An 18,764-nucleotide genomic window follows, 5' to 3' on the forward strand; every position below is an offset into this window, starting at 1 on the left:
TAACTTCAATCTCTTTGCAATTTTTCTCTGAGAAACTCAGAAAACGATTTTTCACCTCAGCATTGGGGGAATTGGTGATTCTCTGCCCATCTTGACTTCTGAGAAACAATGCCACTCTGAGAGGCTCTTTTATATACAATCATGTTGCCAAATTACCTAATAAGTTGCAAATTAGTCCTTAAGCTTTTCCTTATGTGTACATTAAAATTTTCTGGCCTCTTATTGCTACCTGTCCCAACTTTTTTTGGAATGTGTAGCTCTCATGAAATGCAAAATGAGCCAATATTTGGCATGACATTTCAAAATATCTTACTTTCAACATTTGATTTGTTATCTATATTCTACTGTGAATAAAATATAAGTTTGTGAGATTTGTAAATTATTCCATTACTTTTTTTACTCACAATTACTACAGTGTCCCAACTTTTTCTGTTTTGGGGTTGTAAAAGAGACGTTCGCATTTGCCCAATACTCGCTTAATCTTATGCAACAGACCGAACACATATTTTGACATAACGAGCCACACGCATGACACTCCGAACACACACATTCAATTCCCGCCCCTTGGAAGAGAAGTCACTGAACCACAGCCTTTTACAAATTATTATTTGAATTAGGATTGCAGCAACGAATCAGTTATTGGATGATAAAAAAAATTGTGTTGAATGAATGTGTTTATCGATTCATTTGCTCTGTGATGTCACTTGTCCACTGCAACGGTGCAAGCTGCGCAGTTATAAAGTCAGGTGCATCTGCTCCAGACAAAGTGACTTATATTAAACAGAGAAATTCAACTTTTATTATCAAACTTTTGCCTCTGCCATCGTCCTGTCAAGCATCTTGCTGTCTCACATCGTCTTGTAACTCCTGCTGCTCTGTGCTGCGTGCTGTATAGTGCAGGCGAAGCTCGTTATGTTGACGTCACAGACCAAACTAATTGACATTCATAAATGACAAGAAGGATTTGGGAGTGGGGGTTGGGCGCGTTCAAGAAAGCACGGAAGGGAGGGGGAGAGGTTAGCTATGCTCCGTTTGTTTAAAAACAGTTCAAACATCAACAAAAAGTGACATCACACAGATTCACTTAGAGTGTTTTCACACCTGCCTTGTTTAGTTGAATTGAATCGTACCAGAGTTCAATTGCTCAATTGGTGCGGTTAGTTTGGACAGGTGAGAATGCAGCAATCGAACTCTGGTGCGCACCAAAAATTTCCGGGGGTTCAGTTGGAATTTCGCCCACGTTGATTCTGACTAATCGAGAAGCAGTTTAGGTACTTTCAAATACATGTGGCCAATGAGTGATGTTGATCTTATCACATGACAGAATTTTGGTTTGTTTCAACTGGTGCAGATCAGAGCAATCAGTGTGGTGTGAAATGGAACCAAAACTGCTAAAAAAGTAAACAATGTATCATTTTTTGCTTTTGGTCCGGACCGAATGAACCGAACTACAGATGTGAAAACATCCTTAGAGCGCCTTTAATTTTTCAAATGCTAGTTTTTTTTATGTGGTTTCGTTTATCGGCAAATAAAATGACAGAAATGCACGAAAAATTTTCCTTTTGTGTAATGATGATTGTAAAGAAAGGAATGCCCATTTCTTGTCATGCATTATCATTTGGTTGCATGTCAGTAGCATTGTTGACAGTCAAAATACTTTAACCTATATGTACATTTTAAATAAATGTTTAAATAAATTGTTATGAGATATGATATTTTTGATAATAGAAACCTAATTTAACCCTTAAAACCAAAATCCAGAAAAATAAAACTGAAATCAAGGAAGAATAAATAAAACAGAATTTGGGAAAAAATAAAAATTATTTTATAGGGCCCTGGTAGTTGCAGACCTAATTTAAACCACATAGTGATTTCCTGGTATGTTGTTGCTGTGTTTTTTTTCCATATTATTGTGCATTTTTAGGTTCCTATCTGTTTTATTATGATAGCACTTCTCTTTTAGGTTATGATTGTATTCTTACTGTATGACACTGTAAAGATCTTATTGAATTTCTTTCTTTTCTGTGTCGTAGAGCTGTTTACTACTGAGGCGTCTCATTTGCGGACCCTTATGGTTTTAGATCAGGTGTTCTTCCAGAAGATGCAGAGCGTTCTCAGTCAAGAGGAGCTCTCCAGTATCTTCCTGAACCTGCATCAGGTCTATGAACTACACGGTGAGTGCAGGACAAAGGTTAGAATTGGCAAGGTTTTATGATAATTCCAGACACATTGATATACTGTGTTTTCTCCATCGTAGCAAACTTATGTGAGTCTATGAAGAAACACAGGGAATCAATGATCGTTCAGGGAATCGGGGACCTCATGCTGGCAAGAGTAAGTTTCTATGTTTTTATCATGTTGATGCTGTGATATCAAGAGCGAGTAGTGCCTGTTTGTCACCCTTAAATATGTGTAGTGTTTTGATTTTTAGACTGCTTTGACTGTACATTTACACGGGGCGTCAGCATTAATGCTTGACGAAAGGGAGTGTTTAAAGAGTGGCAACAGCCAATCAAAAATGCCACAACACATGCTCCTCTGTTCTCCATTCTTGCATAAAAGTCATTCCCTGGCTCTGCACTAGGTTATTTGCATAAGGCAAATCTGATTGGCTGACACCTGCTTTGGCGCTTTAAATGTTGCGAAATGTTCAACTTCTGTCTCGCAGACGGATCCTCAATTCAGTCCAGCAACGCATGCTGTTATCCGTTCAAAGTAAATGAGAAGCGTAAATGCTGACGCGGCCCGTGTGAATGTATCATCATAGTTGAAATGCACAGTGACTGTGTAAGATAATTTATGACCTCAATTAGGGCTGGGCGATATATATCGGGGGATTGTCATGCGCATCTCGTCAGTAAAGCCGGTTCCTTGATTAATAGTAAATTGCCATCAGCTGCTTTTAGATGGAGCAGCATTTACTACAAAGAGCCGTAGTTCGCTGACAATCGGAGAAATTTCGCATTAATTATCGAGGATGTTTCGCCTGCGTAAATTAATGCGATATGGCCCAGCTTGTCAGTGAACTATAGCTCTGTGTAGTAAATGCAGCTCTATCTGAAAACAGGTGATGGCGATTTACTACTAATCAAGGAACCCGCTTTACTGACGAGACGCACATGACAGTAGTATTCGATATATCTCCCAGCCCTAAACTCAATATGAGGCTTTTAATTTTGATGTGTGATCATGTTGTTGTTTTGTATTAATTATTATCTGTATGTCTTTTTGTTAGTTTGAGGGGGAGGCAGGGAATCAGTTTCAGAAGCAGGTGTCTCATTTGTGCAGTCAGCAGAGTCAAGCACTGGAATTGATCAAAAATAAACAGCGTAAAGACCCCCGATTCGCCCACCTAATACAGGTAAAATTAAAAATTTTGCATTGATGAAAACTTGTTTAACAGATGTACATACAAAAGGACTGGTAATCCTTAGGCACCACACAGTTTAATCCAAATCAGTTAACCACAATTTGATTCTCAATTTTATTTTCATGCTGATCTTGATGCATCTCAATTTTCTTGCTAGGAGAGCAAATGTTTGGTGACATAAAACAACTTGTGTGCAAAGCTTGTGGATAAAAGTTTTTGTTTTGTGTAAATAAAATGGCACATCTCGGATCCATCTTGAAGTGTCATTGCAGAGTGTGTGTTCGTACAGACTGAATGCGCTAGACCCCATTTCGTGCCGGCTGTGTGCATGTTTAGTTAATCACAAATACAAATCCATTATGTTGTGATCGGTTACAGGAGTGCGAGGCCAGTCCACACTGCCGTAGGTTACAGTTAAAAGATCTTCTGGTGTCTGAAATGCAGAGATTGACTAAATATCCACTGCTACTGGATAACATTATCAAATACACAGAGGGTGAGTAAACACATTTATGTTATCATTTACCCACACTCATGTTTTATTTATGTATTTATGAGTTTTGAACAAAAGTTCAATATTATAAATAAATTTTGATAAATGATGGTAAGCACACAGTTTACAGTACCCATTGACTTCCATAGTTTTTTTCTACTATAAAGGTAAGGTACCCATTGGCTTTTAGTCAAATGGAGTATCCTCACTAAGGCTTGTGTTCTTGACACCTTTCTTGGACTTCCTTTCTTGAATTGTACTTTATATTATTTTCAATGCATTTGTAGTGCATGAGGTGCTGAGACTTGGGGTTTGGCAAATTGATTATAAATGCTCATTAGATCTTGGTACAGTGCTTTTTATTGTCTGTATGACAATTTGGCATATGTCTGTATCTGCAGAGGATTCACCTGACCTGCAGCTGCTGCAGAGAGCACTGGCCTGTTGCCGCGGGATACTACAGGCTGTCAATGAGGTCGTCAGAGAGACAGAGCACAGGCACCGTCTCAGCCAATACCAGAACAGGCTGGATCTCACGCATCTGGAAAGACAGGCAAATCCTGTTGCAACACAATTTAAGGTATGTGCTTTTCATGTGACTTTAAATCATACTTTAAATCTTTCATTAAAGACAGTGTTTTTTTTTATTCTGTCTTGGTTTTCTCAACCCTCTGTAGAATCTGGACCTCACCACTAAGAGAATGATCCATGAGGGTCATCTCACATGGAAAGTCAGCAAGGACAAAGCAATCGGTAAAAACCAAGTGCAGCCAGTGATGAACTTTACACATTCCATAAAGTTCATTTTTGATAAGTGTCATATTATGTTCAGTGACTGCTTGCTTTTCAAAAAAAAAAATTAAAAATTTGAAAAAAAATACAACATTTTGTAAGGAAAGCAACGATATATGATGAATATCAAATACTGTTATTACCGGTGTTTTGGTACAACGATGATTGCTGCAAAAGATGAATAAACAGAATATTTGTCTGCTATCTAAAACTATTGTTTTTTTATTGATAAATATCAGAGATCCAGGCATTGTTACTCTCAGATCTCTTGGTGCTGCTTCAAAGAGGTCCAGATGACCGTCTTATACTGAGGTGTCCTTCACGATTGCTGGCCGGGGGTGGTTCTACAGACCTCAAAACTGTCTGCCCTGTCGTTCGTCTTGACTCCTCCCTTGTTCGATCGGTCGCAACAGGTAAGAAATAAGAATAAGAAGTGATGTGATCAGTTACAAATGCAGTCTCATTTGATTAGTTTTGCATTACTGATAGCTTTTATTGGGTAGTTTGAAATTGTATGTGTTTAGATGTTGTTTGAAATTTAAAGTAAAAACTTTAACTGCTGGACACCTATTATTAATTTTCACAATGCAAATATTTGTGTTGTGCTCTGGATAGATATTAGTGCTGCAACAACTAAGCGGTATTCAATAATAGTCGATAATATTCAATAATGAAAATTGTGTTTTTACATGGGCACGTTTTACTCTGTTGCCATTGTGAATCGTTATATCAGAGCTCCATTGATGATGGCTTTAAGTAGGTTGACGTGTGCACAATCACTATGAAGAGTAGATTAAACTAATTTCAGCTTTTCTGTAACGAAACACAATACATTTTATTTTTAAGCACCGTACAATATGAATGCCAGGTAAAAAATAAAGACCTTTAAATTATAAACGGTTTCAGCAGTAACATAACATAAACAAACAGCTTTCGTGGAACAAACATAACTTCTGGTAAACTCTGCAAAGTCCTTTGCCAAACTGGCTGCCAAACCTCCTGCCAAACCACCTGCAACAACTCGAGTCAGGCTCAGATCTGCTCTAAACAAAAATTCACTTATATTAAACAAAGAACATAAACCCTTTTGCCTCGGCATTGTTCTGTCAAGCATTGCACTGTCTCATATAGTAATGAAACTCATGCTACTCTGTGCTGTATGCTGTTTAAACAAGGAGCTTGCACTGTATGGTGCAGCTTGCGCTGTTATTTTCCACACCGTTCCTACACCCCATGAGGCTTTGCGTGAATAATGGCGCAACTTCCGGCGCATACTGTCACTGAACTGGAACCGGCGTTGTCCATGATGATTACGGTCATAATTTCATGTATGAGCCAGTGTGAGGATGAAATTAAGAAGTGTCCTGATACATCATATGAAGATATATTCAATCGTTTCATGTTCCTCTGGAGTGACGGGTCTTCAATGCGCAAATATATAAGCACAGAGACATACCAGTATCTCTACAGTGGGACAGTAAGTCGAGTGTTTAATACATGGAATATACCGAGACTTCTTGTTTTTAATCTTTTCAGGTGATGGTATAAAATTTCACAGCTGTCCCTCTGGTGTGAGTTTTTTTTAAACGCCAATTTTTAATCGACTTGTTTGAGTTTTTATGGCGACACATCAAGCTTCATGCGATCCGACAGCAGCAGTAACGTTAGTATGCTTCTCATTCAACACATTTTAAGTTAATTAACAAACCCTAATAAACATATTAAACTACTATTACATGTTTTCAGTATTGTTTCGTTTTATGGAAATATTATTATGCAGTAGATAAGACATGAGATTATGAAAATATTTGCTTATTTAAAAAAAATCTTTTAAAACATAACAAGTACACGCAAACACATCACAAACTATTATAAACATTAACTAATAAGCAGTTTATAATCTCATTTTTGTAATAATATATAGTAGCAGAATTAATAAACCAGCTATATCAACATATTTTTAACAGCATAAAATTAGTTGTTTTTGAATAATTATTGTATTTATTGTTCACTGTCAGTTTCTATGACAGATTTTACTGGATGGATCTGTGGATACAGTTAATAGATGCACGTGCGCCACATACACATTCAGTTCTTGTGCGTGTATTATGGTTAAAACAAATGTTTTGTAGAGATTTACTGTGTCTGTGTCAGCTAATATGGCAACCCCTAACTACACAAATTATGCCGGTCTTCCTGGATTTCATAATAAGTCAATCAAAGCGTCAGACTCCTATCCCTCGCAATAGGACTACCGTTAGCTGTAGTGGCTTACCGGATGTTTTACCATATGTGCTCAAAGATGGATAGGGTGGTGGGCAAGTGTTGTCATAGACCAAAGTACTCAATAATAACATTCGTTGAAAATTTTTGTAACACATGTTTATTATTGTATATTTTTTAACTATAGACACAAAGCGCAGTTATGCAAATTTGTCTCCGTTGACTTTGCATTGCGAGAGGCTGCCTCCTTGTCATTACTGGCTTATAACAAAAACAGAATAATGCCTAAAAGCTGCTGTGTGACAATATGTACAGTTAACAAGCCAAAGAACCCAGAAATACGTTTTTATAAGCTGTCGAGCTGTAAAACTCCGCCTTTAAGGAGAAAAAAGTGGATCGCCGACTACGTTTCCCCCTAGTGGACGCAGTTCTACTAATATGAGTACTATGAAAAGTTGCCTGTTTCCACTTTTGTGTCTTTAAACGCTCGTTTTCTGAGGTCAACAACTTATTTCTGAGTTTTTTGGCTTATAAGCTGTACATATTGTCACACAGCAGCTTTTAGGCATTATTCTGTTTTTTGTTATACAGTAAGCCAGAAATGACAAGGAGGCAGCCTCTCGCAATGCAAAGTCAATGGAGACGGTTGGATTGTTTTCCCCTGGTGGGCGTGGTTGTCAGGTTATGACGCACTGCGCTCTGTCTCTATTATTAAATATTTAATCAGTTGTTGCCACCCTTATATACAATTACTTCTGAAAAATGTGAGTGATGGTCTTTTTTGAGGAAAATATTACAGTTTATGATACCTTTACTTCTTTGATGTCAGTAAAAGCAATGTAACTATATTTTAGCTGCTGATAAAATACATACTTTACAGAAGATCAAGAGAATAGTTTATTAATTCTTTGTTGTCCACAGACAATAAAGCTCTCTATGTAATAAGCACATCGGAGAGACAGATCTATGAGCTGGTGGCCGGGACATCCTCAGAGAAAAACACGTGAGTTAATCTGATCAAATTTCTTTAAATGATGGCAAGTACTGCAATCAGAACAGTTTTATTCTCTGCAGTAATTATTAAATTGCAAACTACTGTAATAAATATACAAGTAAAAACTATAATGTTGCATAAATTAAATGTGAAATATAAAGTGGGAAATATTTCATTATGTTAGAATTCTCTTTACATTGCTTTGTGTCACAGTTGGAAAGACTTGCTCGAAAAGACAATCGCTTTAGCCACTCAAGGGGCAAACACAACCAAACAGAGTTCTCCAGCACAGTAAGTCAGTACATGATCATATAAAGCTGCAGATGTGGTCTTTAAAAATTAATGTTTTCTTGTATAAAAAGATATAAAGCTATTAAAAAGCTTCCATTGTAGGGCTGCACAATTATGACAAAAATCATAATCGATAATTAATTCCCTCAATATTGTTACTGTGATGATTAATGTTGATTTATTAGATTTTATGTTGAATTATGTTGAAAATTCCTGAAATATCGTCCAGAAAAATACTAACATAACTATTACAAATCAACAGTTTACTAGGCTTATTACATTTTTTTTTACATTTTTTTTCAAAGTATCCACTCTTTTCTTTGAGTTTGCTGATATGTTCTCTTGTCATTTTATCAAGGAGCTTCTTGATGCCTCACCCTAAGATGCTTTTTAACAGTTTTGAAGGAGTTCACATATATTCGGGACTTTTATTGACTTCTTTTGTTCATTATTTAATTCAAGTCATTCATTACAAATCAGTTTTTAGCAAGTTTTTGTTTTAAATAAATAAGGTATTTTCCTCCACAAAACGAGTTAACCTATTCACACATATGCTTTCAAATATAAAGGATTGTATAGGTATATAGGAAAATGTTGCAATGTTTTGCCTTTTAAAGATTTTTGGCTGGATACACTTTCAGGTTTCTGGAATGAACAAAGTATTACAAGTTATTTTATCATTGGTTGACATTGTTTATCTTTCTACTGTTTCAGATCTTCAGCTGTGTGTACATCTTCCAGTCGATTAGGTAAGACCACCTATGCCACTTTTATTGACAAGTACAGGTTTCAATTCAACATTTTTTAAAATTTCACCATTTCACCAATGTTGCTGTTCATAATTTATCAGTGCATCAAGTAAAAAAAAATGAAATTAATAAATATTCTAAAAAAAGAAAAAAATATTCAGTTTTCTGTGTCTCTGTAACTATGTAAATGAACCAGCATGGGCCTACAGTGTAATATACATATAGTTTACATTAGATTACTGAAGTTGAATGTATTTTGAGTGTTGGTTCATTATTTTTTTAATATTGAAAGAAAGTGAAATGTTACCCATACTCTGTGGCTAGATCTTTCACTGTCGGAGAAGTCTGTGTCTCTAGAACAACACTCGGCTGGTTATGATGAATGTGCTCTCACACCCATCAAACCAACTGAAGAGTCTGAGGCCTGCCATGATGAGAATGGGGAGAGTTACCTGCACACAAAAGCCGGTGTTGCAGAAGCTGCTCTTCAGGATGGTGAGCCATAGATTGTTTTAATTTTACAGAGGTGCAGAAAAAGTATTGTAATTCTCTGGGAGATGTCAAATAAACACACTTCAGCAAATAAATACATAAGCCCTGATCTCTTTTTCCCCCGCTGGGTGCTTGACACAACTTCACGCAGTGCTAAGGTTACTTAGCAACAGCAGATGCTACGGGAGCACCCAAGCGCTTTGGCAAGGAGAAAGCTACGTGGTTGCGCCAGTTACGGCAGATAATCTAACAATCAATATCTTGTTAGTGTGTCTGACTCCCATTCTGGTAGTGCTGCTCAGTGTTTTCGGCAGTGGTGGACAAATTACACAAATCATGTACTTGAGTAAAAGTAAAGATACCCAGGGTAAAATATTACTCAAGTTAAAGTAGAAGTACTTGCTTAAAACTTGAGTAAAAGTACAAAAGTATCTGCCTCAAAATGTACTTAAGTACAAAAGTACTGTGTTTTATTATGTCTGTATCATATTGTCACAAACTCAAATTATGTGAAAAAACTCTCTTGGCTCACTAATCTATTAATAGAAGGACATTAATTATTCCGACACTGATGTCTATTAAAATTATCATAAGCCTAAACCTTAAAGCCAAAAATTTCCTTTAGCACCTAATTAAATAACAGGATTTGAGAGCAGGAAGTCTCATTTCAAGATTTATTTGTTAAATAATTTAACAGTTTAAGTGTAGTAAAAACTTGAATTAAGCACAGGTTCACAGGAGTTTTATTTTACTATCTGGAGGTTGGTGGAGCCTCCTCACTTTCCAGGTTTCTTTTCGTTGATGATGTCACAGTAACATACCTTTTAATGTTGGCTACAACACCGCAAAATCACCAGTGTTAAATCTACACTGCTGGTGTTTATATGGGTACCACCAGACCTGGTGGTACCCATATATGAACCAGGAGTGTACATTTAACACTAGTGATTTTGCTGTGCATGCTTTCTCTGCAAAAGAAATTATTCAAAACATTAAATACATATCTAGAAATCAGTCTCCCTTCCTTTGGCAAATACAATAAGCCTTACAGAATATAATTTAAGAAACATTTCATGTGCTTTAGCATGTCATATGTATATTGTAATACATAAATAAATGTATTAATATATTTGGAAGCAAAACTTTTGAAAATATCAATCTCAGTTATAAGGAGCACACACCTGCCTGTTTAAGCAAAATACACTGCATGGCTAGTCAAAATGTCATTTATATTTTACAACAGTGTTCATTTCACAATAACACAGCACTGAGCTTCAAATACAACGAACTTAAGTGAAATGGCTAACTATACAGCTAACTATGGCCCAATCCCATTTCTCTGTCTTACCCCTTCCCCCTACCCCTTAGTTTTGCACTTTCTGGGATAGGGATAGCCCTTACTCTCTTGTGAACATGCAAAACTAAGGGGTAGGGGTAAGGGGAATGGGTAAGACAGAGAAATGGGATTGGGCCATATGGCTAAAAATAGCTCCAGCCTGCATAGCAAACTTACTTAAAATTCATTCATGATAACTTCCTATATATTTTTACTACACAATGAAACAGTTTTCTGCAAACTACTGTTAAGATTGCTCATTTAAAAATATAACCAGAATAAAAATGGCATACCTCTATGCGTTTCCTTAGATTTGAAGGAGTATTCTTGTAAAAAGAAATAGCACAGTTTCAAGGCAGGCAGAGAAGACACAAAGGACTCGTTCTTTTATTCAAGGACTTAAAAAACTCGCGTAAAAAGGCCATTTTTGTGGCGGGTCAAGTCATATCTTCCATTGTTTTTAAATGCAGTTTCATTCTCCAAACGATACACTGGCTGGCTGCTGCACTCGCGTCGCTTACGTGAACCAGCGCGGCAACCAAAACAAGTTCAAAACGAAGCGCATGCTGTACCCTGATTGGTTTGACCCATCACGTGTGCATCTTAGTTTTTTTTTTTTTTGCTGCTTTAGTTTGTCCAGTTAAGTTTTTTTATCCACTGATAAATAAAAAGGAACAACCGATTTTTCAAAATGTAGTAGAGTAAAAAGTAAGATATTTGACTTTGAAATGTAGTAAAGTAAAAGTAAAAGTCTCCCAAAATAAAAGTACTTGAGTAAAGTACAGATACGCGAAAAAACTACTTAAGTACAGTAACGAATTACATTTACTTCGTTACTGTCCACCACTGGTTTTCAGGTTATGGCAGTATCGGGATTAGGGATCAGTGATATGCGGGTCAATGTATCAACAACCTGACCAACTTTTTTAACTAATCCTCCCACAACTCGGATTGCAAAAAAAGATGTTGTACCTGACCCGCTTCCTGGCCCACATAAGTAGTAAAACCTCATCGTAGCGTCACTGGGCCACAGACGTAGGAATGCGCGTTCTTGAGGTTCTGAATGAGACACAGAGCTGCGTACTGATGTAGATTAACTGAGCACATAGTGACAAAAACGTTCGGCACATCGTTTAAATGAGCGGTAAAAACCCGGTTTTGTCGTTCATGCACGAGTGTGTGAAGCCTATGAATGAAAACACATCATTATTCGCGTCACTTCACACGCACCAGCACAGCGCGTACACTGGTGCGGAGCAGAGCGAGACCTTCAGTGTGTGTACGGTCCTGGCCCAATTTAAACCCTGCGTATGTATTTGAGTCCTGATCGGAAGGTAACGTCCGATTCCGATCGAGTCTGAAACCAAGTGATCGGGGCCGATTTCCCATCACGTGATCGGATCGGGACATCCCTACCACAAACACTCGCTCATTTTGGATCAACCTGCACACCACTGTTTGGGATGTTCATATTGACTGGTTAAAGGTGCTCTAAGCGAATTCACGTGTTTTAGACCATAAACATTTTTTTGTTACATACAGCAAACATCTCCTCTCTATCTGCTTGCTGCCTGACCGCTGATAAAAATGTAAAAAAAGCGATCTCTGTAGATCCCAGGCTCCACAAACTGCAATAAAAACAGTGGCCAAACCTACCATCACGAAAAATAACAAAGTGTTCCAGCCAATAAATGACATGAAGGATTTGGGGGTGGGAGGGGGAGGAGTTGGCTATGCTCCGTTTGTTTGAAAACAGTTCAAACATCAACAAAAAGTGACGTTACACAGTTTCGCTTAGAGCGCCTTTAACCATTAATTAAAGGTAAGAATTTATGACCAATTAATACTCAGAACAGTTAAAAATATTTGTTAACGCACTGTGTGTCGATCAGTGTCTACAGACATTTCGCCGCTTACAGTAAATTCACAAAATAAGAATAAATTGAGCAAATTAGTGCTGCCCTGAAGGTCTGGTAAAGTAATAATTTGTATGAGAAATCATCTGCATGTGTGTCCGTGCTTGAGTATGGATTGGAAACTTATTGGATTATTATGGCATATAGGGCTGATCACTAGATAATAATGTGTGCCAGAATTCCCAGAACTACAAGCGGTGAACAGAGACTGACAAAGTGAGCATGCAGCTAAAAACTACATTAAAACCTCTTTGTTTTGCCTTCCTAAGACAGAATAATGTTAGAGTCAGGGTGGAACAAACGGAAAATCTTTACGGCAGGGTGACAAACACTAAAACAGCAGCTTTTCTTTGTCTTTTCCGAAGAAACTAGTGCCTTACCACCCTCTCTTACACATGGCCTGGGAAGGGAATCATTTAAATATGTTACATTGTGATTTCACCACCTAGAGAAGAAACACACAGTAGTTCAGTGCTTCCCAATCCTGTTATTTAAAGGTGTTTTCTGTTAAAGAGAATATCTTCTTTTGGAGTGGACGTTGTAACTTTGCAGTCCTTCACATACTTCGACTGCAACAATACACACTAACTAAAGCTGCAAAAGTTTAAAAGCATAAAAGGGTCCCTTTAAGCTTATGGTAGTTTGTTTCTTTGTGTCACAAACCCACATAACCCTGTTTTATCTTGACAGTTGTGTGTTGTTTGACCAATTTATGGCTCTACCCTTAACTCTTACTTTTCCCTTTATTCCTTTTTCTTTAGTGAAAATCCTCCGACAGCTCATCTTCAGGGATCTTGAGGATGGGTGGAGTCAGGATTCAGATGACACGCCCACAAATGAAGGTTCTTTTGCAGACAGGCCGAGGCCAGATATTTCTGACCCTAACCTTAGAGAGAGCCCAAACAAATGGGTAGAGGAGCATGTAGATGCTTACTCGTTAGAGGTGGTACAACCTGCTATTCGGATTGTAAGGAAAGGTAAATATATTTGAGAATATAGCTTGAAATGAGACCAATTGATCCATAGAGATGCACTGTATATCGTATCGGCCAGTATTAATGTGACTAATATTAGTCTGAAAAGGTTAACAGTGACTTAAAGGAAAACACCACAGTTTTTCAATATTTTACTATGTTCTTACCTCAACTTAGATTAAGTGCACGCATTGAAAAAAGATAGGTATGTATTAATTTGTCTTTGTACAGCGCGTTGTGGATGTGTTAGCATTTAGCCTAGCCCCATTCATTCCTTAGGATCCAAACAGGGTTGAATTTAGAAGCCACCAAACACTTCCATCTTTTCCCTATTTAAAGACTGCTACATAAGTAGTTACACGAGTAAGTATGGTGGCACAAAATAAAACATTTCGAGATTTATATTGTATGGCACTTATACAGTAACATCATCACTCCCAGAGGTGTAAAAAGTACTCAAAAATGTTACTCAAGTGAAAGTACAAGTACTGAGTGTAAATTTTACTCAATTGAAAGTAAAAGTATCTGGCCAGAATCATACTTGAGTAAAAGTAAAAAAGTACCACATTAAAATTGTACTTGAGTATTAAAAAAGTAAAAGTATCAGGAAGAATGAAAACTAGAGATTCTTGTTTAAAAACATGAAGTGAATGAACCACATACAAGGTTTTATCCTTTAAAACTGTTTGTATTAAATTGTATTTCATTATCAAACTATAAGACTACTACCTAATTTCCAACATGATCTCACAAAGTTCCGTAGCCTAGAAATCTAGACGCACCCTAGCGGCCGCAAAATATATTTGCTGCCAGGGTTTAGTCTAGGCACTCACAATACACTTAACAGCTCCAAAAACCAAAATTTGGTCAGGCCAATCACATCGTGTGTAGCGTCTGTGGGGCGGGCTTAACATGATGACGACAGAGCTGCAACGGTTCCTACTTGAAAACAAAGAATGGCTGCTGCTGCTGGCGAACAGCTTTCTTTTGAAGCGGCTTTGGCCGCGACTTTAGACTTATGTTTTTCTTTGAGAGAAGAGCAAATAACCCTACTGAAGTCCTTTTTAAGCAAGAAAGATGTGTTTGGAGTTTTGCCGACTGGTTACGGTAACTACGTCACCTTCTTCGTTGCTCTGTTTGTTCATAGCGCTATCCTATTGCGTGCAGAGGCATTTTGAGGGACAACCTTATATCCCGCCCCTTGCATTGAGCCGTTTGTGTGAAGAGTTGCCAGACCTTACATCTTGATGTAGGTCTGGCTAACCAGGCTAAAAGTTCCGTGGTATAGTGACAGAATTTTTTGCTCTTTTATCCGTGTCATTGTCACGGATTTCCGCATTTCTGTACCACAGACTTTATTTTTCGTGTCAGTTTCACATATAGATTATTCAATTGTTTTTCCTATTTTTAAACCATTTTCGCATGGGTTTGGGGTTAGATTTGGGGTTTGGGTTAGGATGTCACTTTAACAATTGTTGCCTGACGCTAGGGTTAGGAGTTGGGTTTGAATGTTACAGAAAGTCGTTCTTACCCCAAACCGACGCGTAAATTGTAAGAAAATAGGAAAAACAATTGAGTTAACCAATAATTGAAACTGACACGGAAAAGAAAAGTCCGTGGTAAAGACACAGAAAAATGCGAAGATCTGTGACAATGACAATGAATTTCAGTTTGCAACATGCTACTCAAAATTGTAAAACCTCAAAAATAACTTGAATTTCATGCTCTATCAAGCCTCTCACAGACAGCCGATGCAGGAAGAGGTGCATTAGACCTTGTTTACACTGTCAGTCCAAATCCAATTTTGGTGCATATCCAAAACATTTAGAACATGTGAACGGCTAAAAACCACATGAAATCTGTTTTTTCTAATCCGTTTCAGGCTACATCCAGAGGTGGTTTGAAATCCAGCCTGACCGTCCTGATCGCATTTGTGTAGCTTTTCGGTTACATCATGCTGTCACGTCACATAAAACACGTCAGACGTCGAGGCAGATTGTCATGCCAGCGCAACGTCATTGCCATAGAAACAGTGCAGATAATCTGAAAAACGGCTACAAGACGCACAGATCGGATCTGAACTACATTACTAGCCTAACATGATAATTCATACATGTATCACAGTAACACAGCAAAATTAAAGACAGACAAACAGATCCAACTAAAATCACGTTATATTTAGTGAGCAGTTATATACAAACAATAAAGAAATCTTCAATATGTAAGGTTGTTGCAGTAGCTGACCAGCTCACCAATCGTGCTTTCTGCCTCTAGGACGCGCACACACCCTGGAATGTTTGTAAACAGGAACCCTGTGTATAGTTCTCATTTTTATAAAAAAAAATTCAACTATCCCTTTAATTACATTATTATTCACTTGACCCTGATACTTGGTCATTAACATGTGTTATATGTAATGTATGTATAATTGAATACATTTATGGTGTTTTGGAGTGATAATGAAACGTTGTTTCAATATATATTTAAATATACTTTTAGTTATGAAGGTGTTTTAAATGCATGCAAAGACTGTTCACTAATGCAAAATGAATGCGAAGTGCGTGACCATACAGTGCTTTTTTATTGTATAAAAAGATTTGCAAGAGTGACTTTTGCATTGATACCTTTTATAAAAATCAGAGATGAGAATTCGGAAGACAATTAAAAAAACACAGACAAAGGATGAAAATACCTTGCGTCCCCCAAGAAACAATTATCATCCGAATATGGCTTTGGTTTCAGCTTACAGTATAGTGCATCCCTATTGATCAGCAACTACATAACAAGTTTAAATTTTAAAGCAAAATTTTTATGTCTTGACCTTAAACTAACTTAAAATGTTTGCCTTTTAAAAAAATTCTGTCAAATTTAGCAAATAGATTAAAAGAAAAATTATATTTTTATATATTCCCCTCTTTCTGTATTTTTCTCTGCATGTGCTCAGAACACGCTATGATTGCTTATGGGATTTTTAACATGCTTCTTTTCTATCACTTTCTCTTTTCTGCCTTTTCCACATCATATACACAATCCTCTCTCAATTACACACTCATGTGTCCTGGTCTTATGTCTGCATATATCTGAAAAATTCCACGTTTGTTTGCAAAAACAACTTCTCACTGTCACATTTGCACAAACCTGCTTTCACTTCGACACACACACATCTTCCTTTCTTTCATTAACAGTTGTGGGTGTGGGCTGTTCTATTCCTGATGACATCACCGATGATGTTACCTCCAACCAATCCTCTAAGGAAAAAGGTGGGGCTAATATATTGAATTTTAATTTGTGAGAAGCATTCTGGGCCGGTTTTCTGTTTGTGATTCAAACTTCATAGGTTTGTTTTTGGTTTCCATTGACTGAAACTAAATATCATCCCAGATCATATTACATGGTTTTGAGCACCGGCCCTGAATGATAATGGATACAGTTTATTTCTCTCTTTCTGTTTGCCTGTCTCCTGTCTTGTAAAAGGAGAATGTGCTGAAATCATGAATTTATGAAACTTGTGACAATAAACAGTAACACTTTGTATTTCTTAAAGTAGAAAAAAACTATACAATCATGTGCTGAGTCCCAATTCGCCTACTTATACTACGACCTAAAAGTATGTACTGTTTTTGTGAGGAAAATGTACATACTTTTGAGTGTGTAGCAAAACAGTATGCACGTTCTGGGACGTACTTCGATGACGTCATGCAACTTGAACGAAAACGTGGTTGCCTAGTTACGCACACCACGACTGTTAACAATATTTCATTCATTCTTGGTACTTATGTCAAATATAATTTTATTTACTATTCCCATCTTTATTTCTCATGGTTTTTTTTTCACAATACATTTTACAATGTGTTCTACCAAGTTGAGGAGTGAAGCAGAGCATCATTAGAACCAAACGCAGGTCGTTTGTGAGGCGGCTGGTTCTGACGTTCATGTGCAATGTGTGTAAAAAAAGTCCAAATATTAAAAAGTTTATAGTATAACTATTGTTTAACGTATTTTATATTTACATATAACTCAAAAATACCCAGATGAAAATAAACCATGCTTTTACTACAGTAAACGTGTAGGAACCATGTTTCTTTCGCTGGACTAATAAAGTTAACATTTCTACAGCCACAGTACTACTACAAATAAGCAAGAGGGTCAGTGTGGTTAAGCTCCTCCCTCCGGCACGCAATGGGTTGTGGGCAATATTAGCCATTAGAGTGTTCATTGATCTGCACTTCAAATTCTAACCGGAAATAGTAGACCATCCGGGTATCTTTGGGATACTCATTTCAACATACTACGATTTGGGACGTACTAATTCTAGTTTTGAATACTAGGCCAGATAGTATGCGAATTGGGACTCAACAATGGTCTTTTTAGTAGTCAGGAAGTCAGAAATAATGTGCATATTCGGCCGTACATACAGGCACTCAGCAACATGACAGCTGATCAACAATTAGCCTAAAACAGTATGCTAGGTAATGGTGGGTTGAACTCAGACTAAATTTCACTGCATGTATCATGTAATCCCCCTATGCACACTGTGTGCATAGTGTCACATCCACATGCTACAGGCTACTATTAGTGCAACACGAACCACTCAATAACAATGTGCATAAGCCCTTAGTAATGCTTATTATCAGATACAAACCACAATCTGCATGATACAATACTCGACAAGTAGTAAAACACTCACCCGTCACTTTTCAGTCACATATCCGAGGACATAAGAGCTGCGCTGTGTTACTGAAGTCAGTCGTCTCATCCACCATAACTGCCACAAAATTTGTTTGTTTAATTTCTTCTTTGATGTGATCATTTAACACATCTGACACTGCATTTATTATATCGTTTTGATTTTTTCCTGACGGTCCTGTAAAAACTGTGGCCGTGGCAAGATGATGTCGCAAGTCAGCATCATGCTCCGCTATAGCGTTAACAATTCCAAGTAATTACCCCTGTTCAGCGAACCTTCAACGTGTCCCCTGATAATTCTCGCCGTCCCAAAAAGAGAACACAGTCACTCACTAAGACGCTTCAGAATGTCCCGGTTCTTTCTGACCCTCTCATTGTGGACGCTGATCTCCCGTTTTCTATACTCGTTAAGTTCCAAATCCACAAGACTTTCACCAAAAGTTTTTAA

The 18,764-nt window shown here is 37.4% G+C and overlaps 1 protein-coding gene across 8 annotated transcripts in view; it reads left to right on the plus strand.

Annotated features, from left to right (window-relative positions):
- The window catches only part of arhgef11 (Rho guanine nucleotide exchange factor (GEF) 11), a 193,075-nt gene that overhangs the window by 135,348 nt on the left and 38,963 nt on the right, over positions 1-18,764 (plus strand). For 5 of the 8 annotated variants that reach the window (XM_065255066.2, XM_065255069.2, XM_065255067.2 and 2 more), the window contains 13 exons: positions 2,034-2,174; positions 2,258-2,334; positions 3,236-3,361; positions 3,749-3,866; positions 4,265-4,443; positions 4,541-4,616; positions 4,895-5,068; positions 7,800-7,881; positions 8,086-8,163; positions 8,878-8,912; positions 9,237-9,407; positions 13,418-13,633; positions 16,816-16,890. In XM_065255066.2, coding sequence (XP_065111138.2) covers positions 2,034-2,174; positions 2,258-2,334; positions 3,236-3,361; positions 3,749-3,866; positions 4,265-4,443; positions 4,541-4,616; positions 4,895-5,068; positions 7,800-7,881; positions 8,086-8,163; positions 8,878-8,912; positions 9,237-9,407; positions 13,418-13,633; positions 16,816-16,890 — 1,548 coding nt within the window. The other 3 variants (XR_010527896.2, XM_065255071.2, XM_065255072.2) reach the window with 2 other exon arrangements.

The sequence above is a fragment of the Paramisgurnus dabryanus genome, chromosome 2 (genome assembly GCF_030506205.2).
Source record: "Paramisgurnus dabryanus chromosome 2, PD_genome_1.1, whole genome shotgun sequence".
Taxonomy (NCBI): domain Eukaryota; kingdom Metazoa; phylum Chordata; class Actinopteri; order Cypriniformes; family Cobitidae; genus Paramisgurnus; species Paramisgurnus dabryanus.